We start from the raw sequence: 20141 nt of genomic DNA, 5'->3' as shown, positions 1-20141 counted from the left end.
ATGTAAAACAGGTACTATTAATTATCAATTGTATTCTAATTACAACATGCAAAATAAGAGGTAAAACAAAATGAAACAGAGTAGTTGAGTTTATCAGATAGTCAATAAGTTGAAAATTTCACCAAATTTTACGAATAAAATTAAGTGATTCATATAAGCTAGTAGTAACACATTGTATCTTGTTGACTTAATTTTGAAAAATCTGAGAAGGTAGCAATTTGTTGACTTGCAGTTACAAATATGTGACTAATTCAATGTGTTATTTTGAAAAATATGTGACTAATTTTGTCATAAACCAGTTCAAGTTGCGTGCTTTTTGTGTACGATTGGTACTACCCATATATCATGAAGAAGTAAGGGCGTGAATGAAGGGGAAAAGCCTACATTCCTATTAAGTAATTGTATTAACCTAAAATAATTGGCAACTGGCAATACACGTAGAAAGGCAAAAGCCAAAATTAATTAATGAGAGTAAATTAAACCATGAGCAATTTAATGAAGTCAACTTTCTACGTACGGACTGTGTAGCATTCACGTGCGTGCATGCTCGCACGTTAAACAATTCTTTCGCATAAAAACACAAATGATAATGGCGTATTTAGCTATGGCTTCAACATAATTCAGTGTTTCAGATCTCTCAATATAGAAAGACTAAAATTCTAACCTTCATGTCGAAATCTATAGGCCAAGAGATCTTGATGGTCTCAAGTAAACAGTTTCTATGGGATGTAGGCCTCCCAAAATAACTCATTTAACGTTTATTTTAAATCTATTATTGATTATATATGGACTTTAGGCACACTGAATCAAAACAAGTTTGGCTGGCCTATGAATTAAGTCTATATATTGGGATTACTTGGGCACACATCTCGTTGAGCTGCTTCAGCAAACACCCATTTCAGTTGATTAATTTATAGGATAAGGAAGCACTCGCTGGTGTACGTGCATGAGTGATGGAGTGAGTGAGACAATTATGAAAGCTGGAATTCATTTTTTTGTTCGTGTGAAATGGAAGCAATATTATTTAAAATGCATATGAAGGTGTAAAAAAAGAGGAATCTAGCTAGCTAGCTAGTTCTATGTGCTTGGGTGCACTCACTTCTCCATTCAATGATTCAAATTATGTGTGCAGCAAATTAAAAGCTGTTCCTTAGCTGGCAAACAATCTATGCAAAGCAAGTCAGGATCACACGAGTGCTGCAATAAACAATTTGGAGTAAGAAATTATAAATCAATCACCTCAAAATGTGTGTCCTAATATGAGTATAACTTTATTACTAGTAACGTCAAGTAGAATAGTTTAATGGATCAATTTTTGAACTCCTAAACAGGGCGGATGTACCAAGAGCCCAGAGTGTTCACAATTACAGTGTATATTTAGGGTAAATTTTATGTGTTTATGTACATATATTAACTTTTGAACACCCTGAACATATATTACAGTGTATATTTAGGTTCAATTATTTTTTCGAATACCCTGAGTGAAAATCCTGAATCCGCCACTGCTCCTAAATTTGTACATTGTTGTGGTGTTCAGCTCAAAAAACAGCTCATACGTTTACAAAAACCAACCTGGTTGGCTCTGTATTCAGAAAGGTTCTGGAAACAACTAGTTGCACTTTCTAAGTGTTTCCAATGTGCATTCACAAATTAATATGTGTGATGTAATGCCTTCATTACAAAAAGTGAGATATTGTTGTTTGCCAGACTAGAAAAAACCTTGATGTGTGGACATTTTTGGTTCTTTCGTCTCCAGCTGTAATGTGTAATTCACATATCATCAGTGAGGCCCCCATTCAACCAACCGTACATACACATACATCGCCAATGGGAGATCCACCCATTTCACTAATCTGTTAGGGGTCGTTTGGCGGTAGGAGGGATAAGGATAATAATCATGAGATAAACTATGAGATTATTTTATATGTGTTAGGATGAAACTTTTATTTTGATATAAGTAATTTCGGCTTATTGATGCTAATTGTGTATGTTTAAAGAGAGTAATAACTTTTAAATGATTAACTTATCTACACAATGAGTGCGTGAGAATAACGCAAAAGTTTTTTCAAAATTTTGAGTCAGAAGTGTCTAATACGAGCACTTTATCATGTATCGGAACAGGCCTTATTAAAACAAGTTTTTAAATCAAATTTACTGACAAGTTTAACAGACGGTGTATTCTGCCTTGAATTTATCATGTTTTAATTGTGATAACTACTAATGACTACCCCTTGCAAAACATTATTACTATATATAAGTGTCAATAGGGTTTTTTTTTTTTTTGTAGTCCTCACATCCTCAAAGTACCCTATAGGAATCTTACATGCGGGTGTTGTGAATTATCCTTGCATATTTTCATTTTTGTCTCATTCATTACTAAAGGCCACTTCCCATATGGGCTTTTATAATTGGTGTGTTGTGTAACTTTTTAAAAATCTCTTCTTGGTGCTTATTAGATTATTCTTCTAATCCATATTATATGGTGGTTTTAATTTGTATATTTAGTTTAAAATAAATAATTATTTATATAACTAAGCAATTTTTTTTTTTAAAATTACCCTTCTTTCCGATAAGTGAATTGTTACATAAGTAATAAATATTAAATTGATAGCATTTAATTAAAGATATTTTAGTCTAGGGGTGAGTGATTTTTTAAAGGGTGTGATTAAACTAAAAACATCATATAATATGAACCGGGGAAGTACCTAAACATCATATAATATGAACCGGGGAAGTATCTTGTAAATTATTTGTTCTTAAACTAGTATAATTTAGGTAACTTTGGCGCCAAATTTTCTTTTTCAACTGAAGCATTTATTAGGTCTTGTTTTACATTTAAACATATCTTACATAATATATTCCTCACCAACATTTCCTCTCTATTATTTTAAACTTCCAAAATTTTACTTCTTTAGTGCAATCACATATGCTTACAAATACAAAAAGTAAAATTTATTGAATGGTGTTGTATATTATTGAAGATGAAGGTAGCATTATCAGTCAAAATTGAATTAGCTTTATAATCATGTTTGATTAACTAGGAGCTAATCCTTTTAAGCATAAAGTATATATGAAGAAGAATTAAATTAATTCTTAAGAAGTAATCCTTTTAAGCATAAAATAAATTACGTACGACCCTTTGATATTTGCTAATTTTCATACCAAACTTGCTTTCTCATAAATTATTTGTTTGCTAAAAATTATCCAATTATATGACGAAGAAACTTTAATAAATATGAAAATTTATGGAGAAGATATGTTTAACCTGCAATTACATTAAATTAATTATGTAGTAAACATATGTGACACAAATTATAATTATTTGATAAAAGTTACGTGTTATTCTTATATTTTGAGGGCCTACTGCAACTAGTTATAATTTTTATTTAAATTATATAGAAGCATGGGTTTGCATCCATGTTTCGTTGTCCGTTTTCCACTAAAAAGAAAAGGCGTGGGCCTCAACTAAACATCAACCAATATTAAAAAAAAAAAGTGTGAGCCCCAACTAAACACCAACCAATATTAAAAAAAAAAAAAAAAAAAGTGGAACCCACCATCTCCAAACTCACGGAAAAAAAAAGTGAACCCCATATTAACAAAATCAAGCAATATAAAAAAAATGAATCTCATATTAAAAATACAAACAATGTCAAAAAAAAGTGCATCCCATATTAAAAAATCAAACAATATTTATGTAATTTTCAAAGTATCTCATTAAATCAATAATGATGGATTCATTGCCACATGCGTATCAATCCATTAGTGGGAGCAAATGAAATTATTGTACAACAACATACTTAAAATACTTATATATTAAAATAAGATAGAATTTAATTACTTTTTCATTTTTTCCTTACTCTAATAAATGTGAAAAGAGATTAATGTCATAAAAGAAAAAATAATATTAAATGGAGATCAAATAATTAATAAGGTAAATTAGTGAAATTATAATTCTAATTGACGTTTCCTTAAAAAGCCGTGCAAAAGAAAACATGACAAGTAAATGAGTTAAACCAAAAATATTTACCAAAAATTAAAAAATAGTAGTTCTTCATTTAAATAGAAAATCAAATTTGTACTTTGTTTCATTTTAAACATGTAAAATTAATATAATAATTTGAATTAGAATTATCCAAATCAAAATTTGATAAAAAATAATAGGTATTGTTTAGGCCCAATCTACATACATTAACAATATAATATTTTACACCTTTAAATTAATCGAATTAAAATTCAAAGTATCAACTGATGTTTAAATATTGTTATTGTTTTTATCTCAAATAGAGGAAAATGGTTTCCTTTTAAATAAGTCTATTAATAAATTTTTGCCAACTTTGTATTCGTAGAAAACACTAATATAATAAAGTTTTGGATACGGAGCACAAACTACAATGTCATATTAATTGTGTTTTGAACAATATATATATTACTTTACTACTATACAGAAGAGTCGGTTTATAAGCAAGATCGTCGTCCGTCCTTTGGTCCCACTTTTTTATTTAAGGGCAAAAAAATTCTTTGTGGTCCCACCCATTTTTTTATTTAAGGGCCAAAAAATGACATTTAATACTTTATATTACCAACTCTTTTAGAAAGTAGATAGAAATACTTTATTATATTTCTATTTTTCTACTATATAGAATCATCGGTTTACCCATGCTTCATCGTCAGTCACTCTTAAAAAAAAATGCTTCTATAGAGATAAAAAAAAAGGGGGGGGGGGGGGGAAAGTGGACCCCACCCTCTCCAAACTCATAAAAAAAAGGTGGACCCCACCCTCTCCAAACTCATAAAAAAAAGTGGACCCCATATTTAAAAAAAACAAGAAATGTCAAAAAAAAAAAAAACGTGCACCCCATATATTAAAAAATCAAACAATATTCATGTAATTCCCAAAGTATCCTCATCAAGTCAATAATAATGGATTCATTGCTACATGCGTATTAACCCATTAGTTGGAGCAAATGAAATTATTGCACAGCAAAAAACATGGACCCCATATTATTGTTTTTCTTCAAAAGGTTTAGTAGGCAAATACATACAATTTCCTTTATTTCTTATATTAGTCTGAGATCTAATCTAGATATTTAATTGCTGTATTTGCTATTCTGCCATGTCATGTATTTGTTATGATTACTAAAATAAATATACTTAAAATATTTATATTTTAAAATAAGATAGAATTTAATTACTTTTTCATTTTTATTCTTACTCTAATAAATGTGAAAAGAGATTAATATCAAATGGAGATCAAATAATGAATAAGGTAAATTAGTCAAATTATAATTCTAATTCATGTTTCCTTAAAACCATGCAAAAGACAACATGACGAGTAAAATGAACTAAACCGAGAATATTTACCAAAAATTAAAAAATAGCATTTCTTCGTTTAAATAGAAAATCAATTTCGTAGTCCTCACGGGGTTATTTTTGTCATTTCTGTCCCTTACATCTCAGAATGAAGAAGTGACATGTGTTGAGTTGTACCAACTTTTAAATCTTGGGTGGTTCCTTTAATCACACGTGGGTGTTGTAGTGGTTTGCCTTCATTCATTTTATGAAGCCCACTATCCGCATGGGCCTTTTATAATTCAATGTGTAGTATAATTATTTAAGGATCTCCTCTTGCTCCTCATTAGATTATTTATCCAGTTCATATTATATATTGTTTTTAGTTTTTAGGTTTAGTTTAAAATAAATATTTTTTATATAATCAAGAGGATATTAATATTCTTATTTTAAATTTACTTTTATTTTGATAAGTGAATTTTACATAATAAAAAAAATATACTAAATAAATCTATTTAATTAAGTATAATTTAGTAAAAAATACCTGTTTACTTTCTAGAGGTGAGTTAATTTCTTAAGAGGTGTGTTAAAAATATTAAATTATTTATGCGGTAGAAAAGTAATTGAATTATGTGTCTTTATATTATGATCAACATTTATAAATCTACTCAAGTAACGTACTGATTTTCGATCTCAATCTTAAAACGTGATTGAAGCACCTAAGAACCTAATATTAGATGATCAAGAAATCAAATATTTAATTTTATTATAGATCTCCAAGATTCATGATCTCAATATTACGAAAATAATCATAATAAATAGCTTGGAACATCATTCATGGTCCTCGCATATGCTCTATACCACGCTTGATTTTATTCCCTTTTTTTTTGGGGGGGGGGGGGGGGGGGGGGTATTGCCGGCTAATTATATATTACAATACATGCTTCTACAGAAAAATTTGAAACTAATTAGTATTTGTTAATAACTGTATCCTGAATCTTAATTTATGGAGAGAGGATTGACCAACAACATATATATAAAGAAATTAATTTCACATATCATAATCGATCTCAGACAACTTAACTCTACTTCATGTTAGGTGGGTCAACTAAAGTGTTCCCAACATCGAATTAATTAAGAATTGAGATCGAGGCATTGATACCATATTATAAAAAATAAATCTTGAGTCTAACTCAATCACAAATTTAAAATAGCTCATGCGGTAAGGATTGTCCAAGACCGTAAAAGAAACCAACTCAATAGCTCACAATTAATTGGGGATAACTTAAACTTCCATGACAACTTTTTCCTGTAATTATTGTTCCACAAATTAATTTGGAAAAAGACTAATTTTCAACAAACAAAACAAGACCAAAACTAAACGAGCTGATTGGGTAGATATAGTGAATTGGCATGGAGTAGATCAAATAAAAGGGACAAAATTATATGAGGGTGTTCAAAGTACGAGGATCAATCCATTTAATTTTGACCATGAATTTGAGTATAGATTCTATAAATAATTTAAAAGAAAATTTACATATTCTAAAGCTAAACGAAAAACACTACAAGTCCACGTAACTAATGATTCAAAATATTTTTTTAAAATTATAATCAAAGGACACCCGAAATAGTAACACCTTCATATACATTGAAACGAAGAGAGTGCTATTTTTCTATGTTGAGTTTGGGCCCGAGCTTAGCACGGGCCTCATGCAACTAGTACACTAATAAGTGAATAACTTGCTGGGCATCAGAAATTAAAGAGGAAGAAGCAGAAAAGAAAAGAAAAAAGAGAAAAGGGAAAAGAAAAAAGGAATTTTTACTCATTGTAGCTTCTTTTAAGACCTAATTATTAATATTAATTATCCTTTTATTTAATTATATTTAGTAGCTAATTAATTTTTCTAAATTACTAATGGTAGCTATATCAAAAAATACATACTCAAACACATATATCTTTCTTTTTTCTCAATCACTACCTATTTCAAAATTTTCATTTCTCAAAACCCTAAAAATTCTTTCTCCCCTTCTCTCAACCACCACCGCCATGGCAGCACCGCCCCCTCTCTCTTCTCCCTCTCCCTCTGTGCTCACCTCTCTCTCTCTTCTCTGTCTCCCTCTGTGCTCACCCCTCTCTCTCTCTTTTCACTCTGCAGATCTGGCCGTGTGCATTATTGGTGGCGGCGGTGATGGACTGATTTTGAGATGGCGGCGGAGAAGATGACGTAAAGGTGGAGAGATTAGGGTTTTGTTGGTGATGGAAAGATTAGGGTTTTTTTATGGTGGTGGTGTCTCAGATTTGGGTTTTTGGTGGTGGTGGTGTCTCAGATTAGGATTTTGGTGATGTTGGAGAGATTAGGGTTTTTTAGTGGTGGTAGTGTCTCAGATCTGGCCATGTGCATTTGTTAAAAGCCAAATACAAATGCATTCAAAAATATACATCTCACAAATACACTGTTTTTTAATGTATTTGTCTTTGTATTTTTTAGTGTATTTTGTTAATAGCCAAACACATTATTTTTTTTTAATGTATTTGTCATGTATTTGAATTTTTTGGTCTTGTATCTGAATGTATATGTTGAAATCCATTCAAATACACGAAAATTTGAATATATTTGGCTGCATAGTAGTTGGAATGTACACAATGTATTTGAAATACATCAAAAAAAGCCACTGAAATACATCAAAAAAAAATCAGTAAAATACATAAAAAAAAAGACACGGAAATACATTATGGCAAAAAAAAAATCACTGAAATACATAAAAAAAATTACTAAAATACATCAAAAAAATATATATTAATATCTAATTTAATAGCTCCACCATTAAAGGCTAAAATCAAGGATCATGTTTTTTTTTTAACCTTGTTCTCATGTATTTGTTGGCAACAAATACACGTGAAAACATACACTATTTTGCCAAAATGTAGCTACAAATGGTAATATTTAAAAGGGTAGCTACAAATGGAAGGAAGTTACAATAAGGTAGTCAGAGTAAGTTTGCCAAGAAAAAAATCTGAAGACCCAACTCTTGTTTTCTCAGGCTAAAGCCCAATAGAAAGGGTGATCTTTGGAATCAAAGAAGCCCAATACTTCATTAGTGGCACTTCAAAACGAGGCTTTGAAAGGTTATAATAGTCCGTCCGACGCCTAAACTTTGCGAGAGCTTTTGTCCCAATAATTCAACCAGTGTCACTACTTTGAATTATGTTGTAGTTATCGATTCGGTCTTGCGTACTTCTCTATTTATTATGTGAAAAAAATAAACATGCAAATACTAATATGCCTCGATCCCAAAAAATTAGCGGCTATATAAATCCCTATTGTCCAGTCACATGAGAAAGTAATCGCATTTCGTACTTCAGAAATTTTTGTTATACAAGAGTTAGTACTCGACATGAAATAGAAAGAGGAAATTGTATTGCATTGACATTTCTAAAGCAAGCTTTAAGCTCTTTCATCTCTCCACAGGACGCAGCTGCTCCTATCATTTCTTGTTCTACAAGGGGAGGTAATGGGACATCTAAAATAGGAAAAGAAAAAAGAAGAGAAAAATACACAAAATGAAACGAAAACTTAGTAATATATGTACTATCCCTAGTTAACGAACCTTAAAAAGAAGAAGAAAAAAAACTATCAATAGTCTGACGACCATAGGAGAAGCTGCAACATTAACCACGTCTTGAATTACCGGAGTGGCCTAACTCCTAATTATTAGGTGTTCCTTGTTGGGATTGTGACAATGGTATTTCAGCACATCCATCTTTTAGAGATGGCACTATCTCAATCGTTTGTCCTGTTTGAGACTGAGGCGTTGTTGTTGTTTGGCCTGTTTGGCCTTGAATACTTTGTTGTTGCATTAATTCCTCAATCCTCCTAATGACTTCTCTAATAGTTATCCTCTGTTGCGGATTACTCTCTACACAAGCTGCACCAATATGAATCAGTTCCTTCATTGAACTAATTGAATCTTTCGCGCTTACTATTATATCTGGATCATATAATTCAACTTCTCTTCCCTCAGCAATTGCGGATTTCACCCATTGCACTATGTCAATCCCTCCTTTGCCATTATTAAGATATTGGGACGGGAATTTCCCCGTCACTATCTCGAGAATCACAATTCCAAGGCAATAAACATCGCATTTGGGTGTCACTTGGTGATTCTGTACTGCCTCTGGTGACTTGAACGCGATTAGTGCTTGAACTGCGTGAGCGTTGTTCATTAAGGAGCAGAATCCGTAACCTGTGAGTATCGGCTCGTGGTCTGTGTTTATGAGTATATTACTCGATTTCAAATCGCCATGAGGCAAATCAGTAGAAGCAAGTTCAGTGTGAAGATAATTTAATCCTTGAGCGACTCCATGTACAATCTTTAGACGCACTGGCCAGGTGAGCTCAGCATGGGCAAGCCCTCTATCACCTGTGATCATTTATAAAGAATGCAGCAATCTTTATAAGAAATACTTACAAGTTACATCACAAAGTAATCATGCACAAACTAGTGCGAAGAAAATGAATCTTTGGCCTAATTAAACCTCAAAAACTAGTTCATGAGGTAAGGATAACTCAAACTCATATAAGGAGACAACAACATATTCGCTCAAGTCTTCAACTAATATGAGACACTTAACACTTCCACCCAAGACTTGACATCTGGTGCATGGTGAATATAACTAGACAGTTGTAGAAATGACCTTTTTGAGGTATAGTGGGCTGAATCTTCTTCTTCTTTTTTTTTTTTTTTTGTTAAATCATCTAAGCACTTTTAAAGGAGAAACTTAGCCCACTGTATTAACGTGAATACAATTCAAAGAGCGGCATTGTAAAAAGCATATAGTTTGGATAATCCCAATATAACATGAGGGCCCTATATTGGGAAATCAAGAATGAAGACGAGTCTGACACTGATAACTTCTGAAGCAAATGGACCTTGGACCTCACTTAAAAGATAGCTCATGGATGTGTAGATCGCCTAATACTATACAAAGAAGACTGCTTCCCATTCCCTCAAATAATATGAAACACTCTTTAACAGCTAGACTACGAATACATTGTTAACATATGACTTGTAGAAATTTTTGGCTTCTGGCCTCCTACTTCTAAGCACATGTACAAAACTACAGAATGATTCAACAAAGTTGCATCCTATAAGCCATGTCTAATCTAGCGTACACAGGCAAAAAACTTTTAAGAGATACACTACAGATATAGAAAATATTGTAGATATAGGGTGATTTTATAAAATTAAGAGCTAGGTACTTTACCGTGCAATATGTACAGCAAGCTGCCTTTTGGAATGTATTCATACACAAACAACTTCTCTTCCTTGCGATAATGGTAAGCCAAAAGTGTTAGAACATTTTTGTGTCTCAATCTTCCTAAACGCTTAACCTCAGCATCAAAACCATCTTTTCCTATCTTGTTCATTTCTTTAATCCTTTTTACCACAACTGTCAGTCCATTTGCCATCATGGCCTTATAAGATGAACCCAATGGCCCATTCCCTAATACCTCTGCAGCAGCTTTCATCAAATCTGCTAAACCAAACTCACCCTTATCATCATTCACCATTGTTAAATCACCAACACGTTTTCCAGTTATCGACCCTCTGCGTATAGAGCTGCCACGTCGACTCAACTCGAATGATTTTTTGCTATCACTTGAAATTCGCCTCCCGAGTGATGGCTCCTCAAAACTTTCAATTGCAGCGCGGCGACTTTGTTGGTACCGGCACATGAAGTATATTCCTATGATCATGATTATTAACAGAACAATTGATGATATCATGATCCACATTGATATGCTTTTCGAATTGCTATCCGAATTTCGACGAATTTCATTTGTGTTATTATTTGTGGGGGCCTGATTACAAGGTTTGCTTAATTTCTCACCACAAAGCTCGGAATTTCCTTTGAATGAACTCGCGTTGAATTTTGACAATGTAACCGGGATTTCTCCTTTCAAGTTATTGTTGGAAAGATCCAGTGAGAGTAATGTCGACTGGTTCAAAGATGGTATTGGACCTGAAAACTGATTGTTCTCAAGATGCAATTCAATGAGATGTTGAAGTTGCATTATTGATGATGGAATTTCACCAGTAAATTTGTTGCCAGATAGCCATAACTTCTTCAAAGACTGCATTTTATCGAAGTAATTCGATGGAATTTCACCAGAAAATTGATTTGCAGATAAATAAAGGCCTTTTAAAGCACCCATTCGATTGAATTCAGGGATTGGTCCTGAAAATGAATTGCTTGCAAAACTAAGTGTTCGTAGACCAGGTAATTGTGATAATGCCTCAACGTCTATATTTCCAGATAAATTCATTTCTCCAAGAAGAACTCCACTAACAATTTGTTTCTGACAAACGACACCCGACCAACGATTATTTTTGTCACATGGATCTGTCCCAGGTTTCCAAGAATCCAAGGCCTCCGCATTTGTAAATGATTCTTTCAGCTTCAATAAGGCTTCAGTATGCGTAACCGAAATTATTGTCGCGGGGTAATGGATCAAGAAAACGATACAAAAAAGGCATGTTTTGATCATAACACGAAAAATGTCCATACTATTTCAGGAAAATCTTCGTCCCAGTAATGGAATTTTCCGAGTAAATTTCAGGATTTTTCATTTGTTAACTGAGGAAAAGAAATTTACTTGTTTGGTTGATTTCTGGTTTTTGTGTCTTTTTCAGTATTATTATTATTTTTCTCCTTTTTTGCAAGATTGGGGAATGAAAGTGGCAAGGTGCAAAAGAACCAGAGAACCAAGGACCAATGAGACTTGTAGTGAGAAACAATTGGAAAACCGTTAATATCGTTGAGTTTGTGTCAACGTGGAGACATTCAACCGAGAATAACTGAAATCCTCGTTTTTAACAAGTTATAACTCGTTCTCCTAATGCTAAATATAGCTGTTTAGTCATCCAGACATTTAATATTACAGTAACAATTAATTATAGGAATTACTAATTTGGAAACTAAATTATGTGAATGTGTAAATTTAGAATACTTTCTAACTAAGTAGGTGTTTAGACATGCGATTTCATTTCTGATTTCATCTCATGAGATGAAATCCCAAATCATCCAAAAAGGCATGATTTGGGATTTGAAATCATAATTTCAAAAAATATAAATGTAAAATTTGACCCATGCGTTTATATTTTGTAAAAAAAAAAATCATAAGTTGGTAGATATATTTACCAGTCATGTTTACCAACCATTTGTGTTAAATATTAATCTGCAAGTTGGTAAAATACATTTACCAATCATGTTTACCATGTGAGAGGATTGTATTAAAGAGTATTTACATTACTATTCATGTTAAATTTTCCTTTTTATTGAACTAAAGTTTGATTAATTAATGTTGTATTTTTTTTAAAGGCTTTCTAGTAGCGTATTAATTTTATTATGAACTATGATTTACTCATTTGATAAGATTGTATCAGAATTGGGAAAAATTTGATGATTTTCACAACTTGTGAGGTTTTTATGTTTATAAAAAAAACTGTAACTTAAGAAATTCAAATTGCATTTTCAGACGTGATTTGAGATGAAATCATGTCCAACCAGCTCCTAAATCACGGGAGACACCCAACAAGAGAAAAGAAACGAATCGTGCCAGCAAAAAGTGAGGATGCCATTTACACCGTCGATGTAGTAAGTTACCATTTTTGTCAGGTTACTATTTAATGTTTTTTCTTATAGATTTACCTATAATTACCTTATAAGTTATTTATGGTTACAAATGGAAAGAATAATACTCCCAAAAGACTACACAACCCGGTCTGCTTACAAAATTCTTGCTCTGTACTGATATATTTATACCTCATTTATTTAAAGGCATAAAAGGTAATTTCCTATACTTCTCTTAGCTATGGTTTGTGGATGCAAAGACATGAATTCTGTTTTCAGTTACCTGTAGTCTTTTTGTACAGCAAGTTTAGAAATAATCGGAGCAGCAAAATCACAAACAAACACAGCAAACAAGCAAGAGTCAGTCCATCAACAACAAGAATAATATATCATTAAGGAATATTGTGATAGGATGGACGGGATACTAGAGGTCTCAGAGTTAGAGTTCGAGCTGAGAATGGAGAAATTCCTAATAGGAAGTTTTTTTCGCTTTAATAAACTTTACGCAACAAAAATCTAAATTAGGCGGACCAGATACTCGATATGGTATCTTTTAAAAAAAGAAAGGGGGAATATATTCTTGAACTTAATTCTAAAATGCCCCAACTTGAAGTAGCCTTATGAACTTTTGGCCATGTTCATCACTTTTTGTTATCCCATGAACTTTCCACATGTTTACATTTCAGAATGTAGGGTCCAAGCATTCCCTTCCAAACACGTCGCATTTCGTATCATCCTGCCACTAGTTAGCTAGATTAAGTTACTAATTCGTTGAAAAACTAAAGCACCTTTAATTGTGCTATAACTTTTTTTGGCACATGAAGAACGTGTAATCCGGCGGTTGGAGCTAGAGGCATCTTTCTTACTTTGAAAGGAAAAGTGTTGTCACATTCCTTTCCCTCAATTTGTTTTGTTTAGTTCCGCGAAGAGATTTAAAAACACGCACCTCAATTATTCTGGCAATGTGCATTGACGACGGAAACTTCATTTCATACTGCAACTTATGCAAAGACTAGAAGGACGCAAGCAGCGGGCGGAGCTAGCCCTTCGGGCGTGGGTTCAATCGAACCCAGTAGTTTTTTCCCGAATCATATATTTATATTAAATTTTTTGTCAAATATGTACAAACTATTAACTTAGAACCCAGTAGCTTTAAAGAATTAGAACCCCGAACCCACAAGCTTCGAATTCTGACTCCGCCTCTCGCAAGGTGTTTTGGGTGAAAAGAAGTTGGGAAGATCACGGTTTCTTAAAATACTTAGAAATTCAGTACTCTAAAAGTCACTCAATTATAAGCAGAAGCGCGGTTATAAATAAAATTAGTAAATTTATAATGTATGAATTTATTGTACATCATATAGATGAAAAAATTCATGTATATTAATATGATTTCTAAATTTATACACAATTTATTAAATAATAAATATGAATATATTTTTATTAGATGAACATCATTTTTCATTAGCATATAATTAAAAAAAGATAAAAGAAAAACAATAAGTGTGCATGTATGTGCAATTTTCATATATACATGAACGTTTAAATCATTAAAAAAAACAAAAAAAAACGTTTAAATTATTGGGAACTCAAAGTTGCAGTATTTGTACATTGAATTACATTTCTGTTATCTATTTTTTTCCTCCCCCCTTTAATTTTCTTTTCCTGTCATTCCCATTTTTTTTTTTTTTACCATTTCTATTCCTTAATGCCTCCCTAAAATCTTACTGCCTCGAATAAACTCCTATTCCAGAAAAGGCACATTTCTTCCACTATATCCTTTATTATTTTTTCTTCTCACCTTTCAGTGTCTCAGCGTATCAAATAATCTAAATTACTAATATTGAGCACAATAAATAATCATGTGTTATGATTTTAAGTAAAAAGGAAAAAATGGAAGATTGGGGGTTTTTAAGTTTCGTGTATAACAACAATCGGTCAACCAAGAAGGCATTTATAATACCGGTAGACAGTGTAATTAGCCTACGATGAGCCTCTTTTAGCAAAATCTTAAAATTAATTAATTGCAATAACCTCTTGTTATAAAATTATAGAGTTAGTTATTCTATAACTTTAGAATATTTCTACATGTAGGGACATGATAAATGGTTATAAAAATATAAATTATATAATTCAAAATAACCATAATTTTTATGATAAATAGAGCTTGCTCTATTACACAATCTATATTACTTATAATATCACTTTCTAATTTAAAAAATTAATAGAGTAATTCTTTTAATAGTAACATGATAAATGGCGCTCGTTTAGCTCTACAACTATTGTAAATATACTTAGAGTGATAATATTGAATTCTTTCGGTATCTTACCAGTAATGTCTGTCGGCCTCTAAGAGTTCATCAAATTGTTCAAAGTACTTAATTTTTCCCGAGCTATTAGTTAATTTAATGGGCAAGGGATGTGGGTGTATTCGTGCAGAGATTTAATAGGGAAGAAACATGAGAATGAGCAATTACTCGATTTAAACAACATTAAAATTCAATTTGAGTGACTTTTGAGCTTTTAAAAATAGCACATAAATGGGGAAAAAAAGGGAGGGGGGGGGGGGGGGGGGGGGGATGCCAAAATTAGGAGAAAAAAGATAAATGGAATTGCTGGCCATAGAGAGGTGTCACCTCACTTTGTCTATGCCTAGCTTTCTATTATATATAGATATAGATTATTTAGCGCAATCTTTTTTTCTTTTTTTGTGACAATAATTAATGTCACTTAACATATATCACTTCAAAAGTCACTGTCACGCTCCGAACCATGGCCTGGGCGAAACACGGCACTCGGTGCCTTACTGCATGTGACCGAGCGAACCACATGGCTTGCTGAATCATCATGAGCGGAATATAACGCGAATGCATGATGAGCCTTTATAAAACGTAGTAAGTCATAATACTTAATAAAAATACTTGTTTAAACACGAGTGCGGAAATAACATGAATGAGCCAAAATGGCTATACTACTCCGAATGTCGGACATAACATAACTAACTTGTCTAGTTTATGAAACCTCTATCATGAGTCTGACTGAAAAACATACTTACTGGGACAAGGCCCCCAGCATACCTTAGATGCATAACTAATCATAAAACAAAAGTTGACTAAACCCCGAATGAGATGGGGCTCACCAATAAGCTGATACGAATGCTATCCTACTGAGCAGATGTGTTGTCCTGTATATCAGTACCTGCATCGTGAAATGCAGGCCCCGGGGCAATAAAAGGGGACGTCAGCACATTGAATGTACTGGTATGTAAAGCAACTGAAAGAAATAACATGGGACATGGAATAACATGATAAGAACTGAAACCTAGTCATGAACATGAATACATACATATATATAAAACATGGTAAAAATATCATAAGTAGGGAGAGCAATAACCTATAATCGATCCATGGTCTGGTGCTTGCGTCCCGCCAGCAGAACACTCAGTCCTTGCCAGGAAACATGAGATTTAATAAAATATGAAAGGATCTAGTCATTATGAGAGATCGTCCGGGACATGGGTGGAGCGATCCTCATCCTACGGTGGCTACGTAGTTTCAGGCTATCTGAAGCCTTCCTCGGTAATTAAAGCAACTCCCAAAATCATGAACATGTAAAATAAGTGGCACTTGCTGCCCATGGTTTTCATGAATATAACTTGTTTGTACATGGATATCATAAATTATAGCTTGCTTGCATGAACTTGTAAAACAAGTATAGTATTTTCTTGAAAATAGCATAATATATCATAAACTAGCATGCATGAACCCATGGAATGAGATATATGGATTTTTCATAGATTACGAACAGATTCTTAATAATCATAAAGAAATATTAAGAACTCAATGATGGAATTATAACAATTTATACATAATATAATCATGGACATGGATCTAAGGTTATCATGAGCATGGTATAGAAACCCTAGTTTTCGCAGAGAATCATAATTTATGGATTATGAGGCGTGGGGAAGAACAATGATGTTTCCACACGTAGATAGTAACTCTACATACCTTAGTCGCTCCAAAACTTGAATTAAAGACTTAAGCTTTGAAGAAGATTTCCAAAGTCTTGAATTCTTGAACCTTGGGATAGGTTTTCTTGAAAACCCTAGTTTAGGAACAATGATTTCTTGCTTAGATTATTAGAGTATATATATTTGAATTGCGTTGGAAGGGTTTACTCAAGTTAGAAAGGGATTAGGGACTTGAATTCAACCTAGAATAATGATAAAACTTACCTTGGAAGTTTCTTGAGGTTTGGGACTTGTTCTCTATGAATTTAGGGTGATTTTTCGTGAATGTGGTGTTGGGGAAATAAACCCCAAATCTTAAATATAACTTAAAACGCGTAAACCCGACTTTTGACCCGAAACCCGACTTCTTATGCGTTGGGTCCGCGACGCACGTGCATCTCACGACCCCCTGCAGGTCGATATTCAGAGAGAGTGTTTTTGTGCGATCGGCCCGCGACGCGGGTCCATCGCACGCGCCCCCACAAGCGACATGTGTCGGTTCTGCACAGTGTTCGGTAAAATAGGCATAACTTCTTGTACATAGCTCTGTTCAAGACCCATAATATACCGTTGGAAATCTATTTTAGAGGGCTACAACTTTCATCAAGGAGGTTTTCCCAAATTCCCAAATAATAAAGGGGTTATGGTCGTTGGAAGTAAGACCTTCTACAAACTCACTTGAAAACATCCCCCGTAGAAAGGCTTCTGACTTTGCTTTGTCCAAAGACTATTCTTATGACTGGATTAGTTTCTGAAACACTTTCTATAACCCTCATATTGGTTCCACTATATTATCATCTTATGAGTCAAACCTTCGTCCGAAGCTACGAGGTGTTACAGTCACTCTACCACATTTATATCTATATTTATATATAATATAAAGCTAGGAATGACCAAGGTGATGTGACATGTCTCATTGGCCAGCATCACTATTTATCTATTTTCTTAGAATTTTGGATTTTTTCCTCATCTTTTGTCCTAAAATCCTCCAAAAAAAAAATTAACATATCTTTTCTTATTATTGCCATTTATGTCATTTCTTGACTCTCTTTCTTTATTCTCTTACAAAAAAAAAAAACCGATAGTTTATTTTCTACGGCATTTACTTCCCATTAATCTCCTATTAAATAGCATTATATGTTTAATTCCTTCTTTCCAAAAGGAATTGTGAAACAGCCTAATAACTGATGAACATAATGGTGTCATTACATCTTAATAAATCTATTTGAATTCCATTTTCTTCTTTATAATTAAGTTGTGTATTTTATTGATATCTACCTTTGAACACTACAAATACCCAAAAGAAGCTTCACGGTATGTCTCCTATTTCATTTGCTATAGCCTCCCGCTTCATTTTTGAAACTATCATGACACAATTCATTAAAATTAATACTATTGCTTTCTTCTTTGTATGTAGATTTTAGATGCACAAGGATGTGTGACGATTACGAAGTCGTTACCAGCCAAAGATGCATCTGTTTGAATTGTCGGTTCGCGTAGAAGGCGCAAACTGTATTTTTCTGGAAGATCAAAGGAGTTTCATCATCCCTTTTTATCCTACAATCAATTATTTACTTGTTGATCATAATATTCTCCTTTTGTTTTTCGTTTAACATTCATATTGTTCATATGTTACAAAGTTGTGAGGAAAAATTAAATTATGATGACAGTATTCTGCTCAGGTTTTTGAATAAATGTGACTTCTAATCGTCTTATTCATAACTTGAGGTTAGAAAAATCAAAGTCTTGAAAATCAGAATACTCGGATGGTAATCAGACTTAAGGCCTCTCATGAAAAATTTCTCCTTCCAATTCTATTCAACGCATTTGTTTGTTTAAATGTCATGAGAATTTTCAAAAAAATTGATAGGTTTTAAAATCGTGGCTTTACGCACTACTGAGAATAGTACTATTTTTATATTGCGCTTTTAGTTTTTCCTTTCGTTTTCTTAATTGGAAAGTAGGAGCTGATGGGGTTGTATTTTAAAAAAAAATTATAAATTTCTACATGACTTAGCGACTTGATGATTCACCCGTTTGGTTATGATCTTCTTATAGGATCTCTTCCTCCAAAGCTTTACTTACTTTTTTTAATTGCTCTTTATTATTGTTTTTTATTTATTTTCTTTACTTTTTTTTTATTGCTCTTTTACATTTTTTTTTAACTATTTAGAAGCATGGGTTTAGACCCATGCTTCGTCGTCCGTCCATTAAAAAAAAAGTGTGAGCCTCATATTAAACACCAACTAATATTTAAAAATTAACTATATAGAAGACCCATGATTCGTAGTCCGTCCATTAAAAAAAAGTATGAGTCCCATATTAAACACCAACTAATATTTAAAAAAAAAAAAAAAAAGTAGAACCCACCATCGCCAAACTCAAGGAAAAAAAAAGTGGACCCTATATTAACAAAATCAAGCAATATACAAAAAAAGTGAACCGCACATTAAAAAAACAAATAATGTTAAAAAAAATGCAGACTTTGTATTTGTAGCAAACACTAATATAATAAAGTTTTAGATACGGAGCATAAACTACAACGTTATCTTAATCATGTTTTGAACATAGTATATATATATATATATATATATATATATATATATATATATATATATATATATATATATATATATATATATATATATATGCATAAAACCAGTGCAAACTAATAATCTCCAAAAAACAAAGTGCACCCCATATTAAAAAATCAAATAATATTCATGTAATTTCTAAAGTATCCCATTAAGTCAATAATGATGGATTCATTGTCACATGCGTATCAATCCATTAGCGGGAGGAAATTAAATTATTGTACAGCAAAAAACATGAACCCCATATTATTATTTTTCTTCAAAAGGTTAAGTAGTCAAACCATATAGTTTTTTTTTTTTTTATATTAATCTGAGATCTAATCTAGATATTGAACTGTTGTATTTGCTATTCCACTGTGTCATTTATTTGTTATGTTTACTAAAATAAATATACTTAAAATAGTTATATTTTAAAATAAGATAGAATTTAATTACTTTTTTATTTTTATTCTTACTCTAATAAACGTGAAAAGAGATTAATGTCGTAAAAAAATATCAAATGGAGATCAAATAACGAATAAGGCAAATTAGTCAAATTATAATTCTAATCAACGTTTTCTTAAAAAACCATGCAAAAGACAACATGACAAGTAAAATGAGCTAAACCGAG

General features: G+C 32.3%; 1 protein-coding gene across 1 annotated transcript; it reads right to left on the bottom strand.

Annotated features, from left to right (window-relative positions):
* Positions 1–8627: 8627 nt before the first annotated feature.
* On the bottom strand, positions 8628–12326 carry LOC132633517 (pollen receptor-like kinase 3). The gene is made up of 2 exons (XM_060349997.1): positions 10559–12326; positions 8628–9714 (listed from the first exon to the last, which is right to left on the bottom strand). The coding sequence occupies exons 1-2, from the start codon at positions 11859–11861 to the stop codon at positions 8999–9001; spliced, it is 2019 nt and encodes a 672-aa protein (XP_060205980.1). The 5' UTR covers positions 11862–12326; the 3' UTR covers positions 8628–8998.
* Between the last annotated feature and the right edge of the window lie 7815 nt (positions 12327–20141).

Source organism: Lycium barbarum, chromosome 3 (assembly GCF_019175385.1).
Source record: "Lycium barbarum isolate Lr01 chromosome 3, ASM1917538v2, whole genome shotgun sequence".
Classification (NCBI taxonomy): Eukaryota; Viridiplantae; Streptophyta; class Magnoliopsida; order Solanales; family Solanaceae; genus Lycium; species Lycium barbarum.
This window is presented reverse-complemented; position numbering and strand designations above follow the sequence as displayed.

Coding starts and splice junctions, on each gene's coding strand:
- LOC132633517 (XM_060349997.1), bottom strand. CDS start 11,861: ATGGACATTTTTCGTGTTATGATCAAAACATGCCTTTTTTGTATCGTT. Junction 9,715..10,558: donor CTTGCTGTACATATTGCACG/GTAAAGTACCTA, acceptor AAATGATCACAG/GTGATAGAGGGCTTGCCCAT.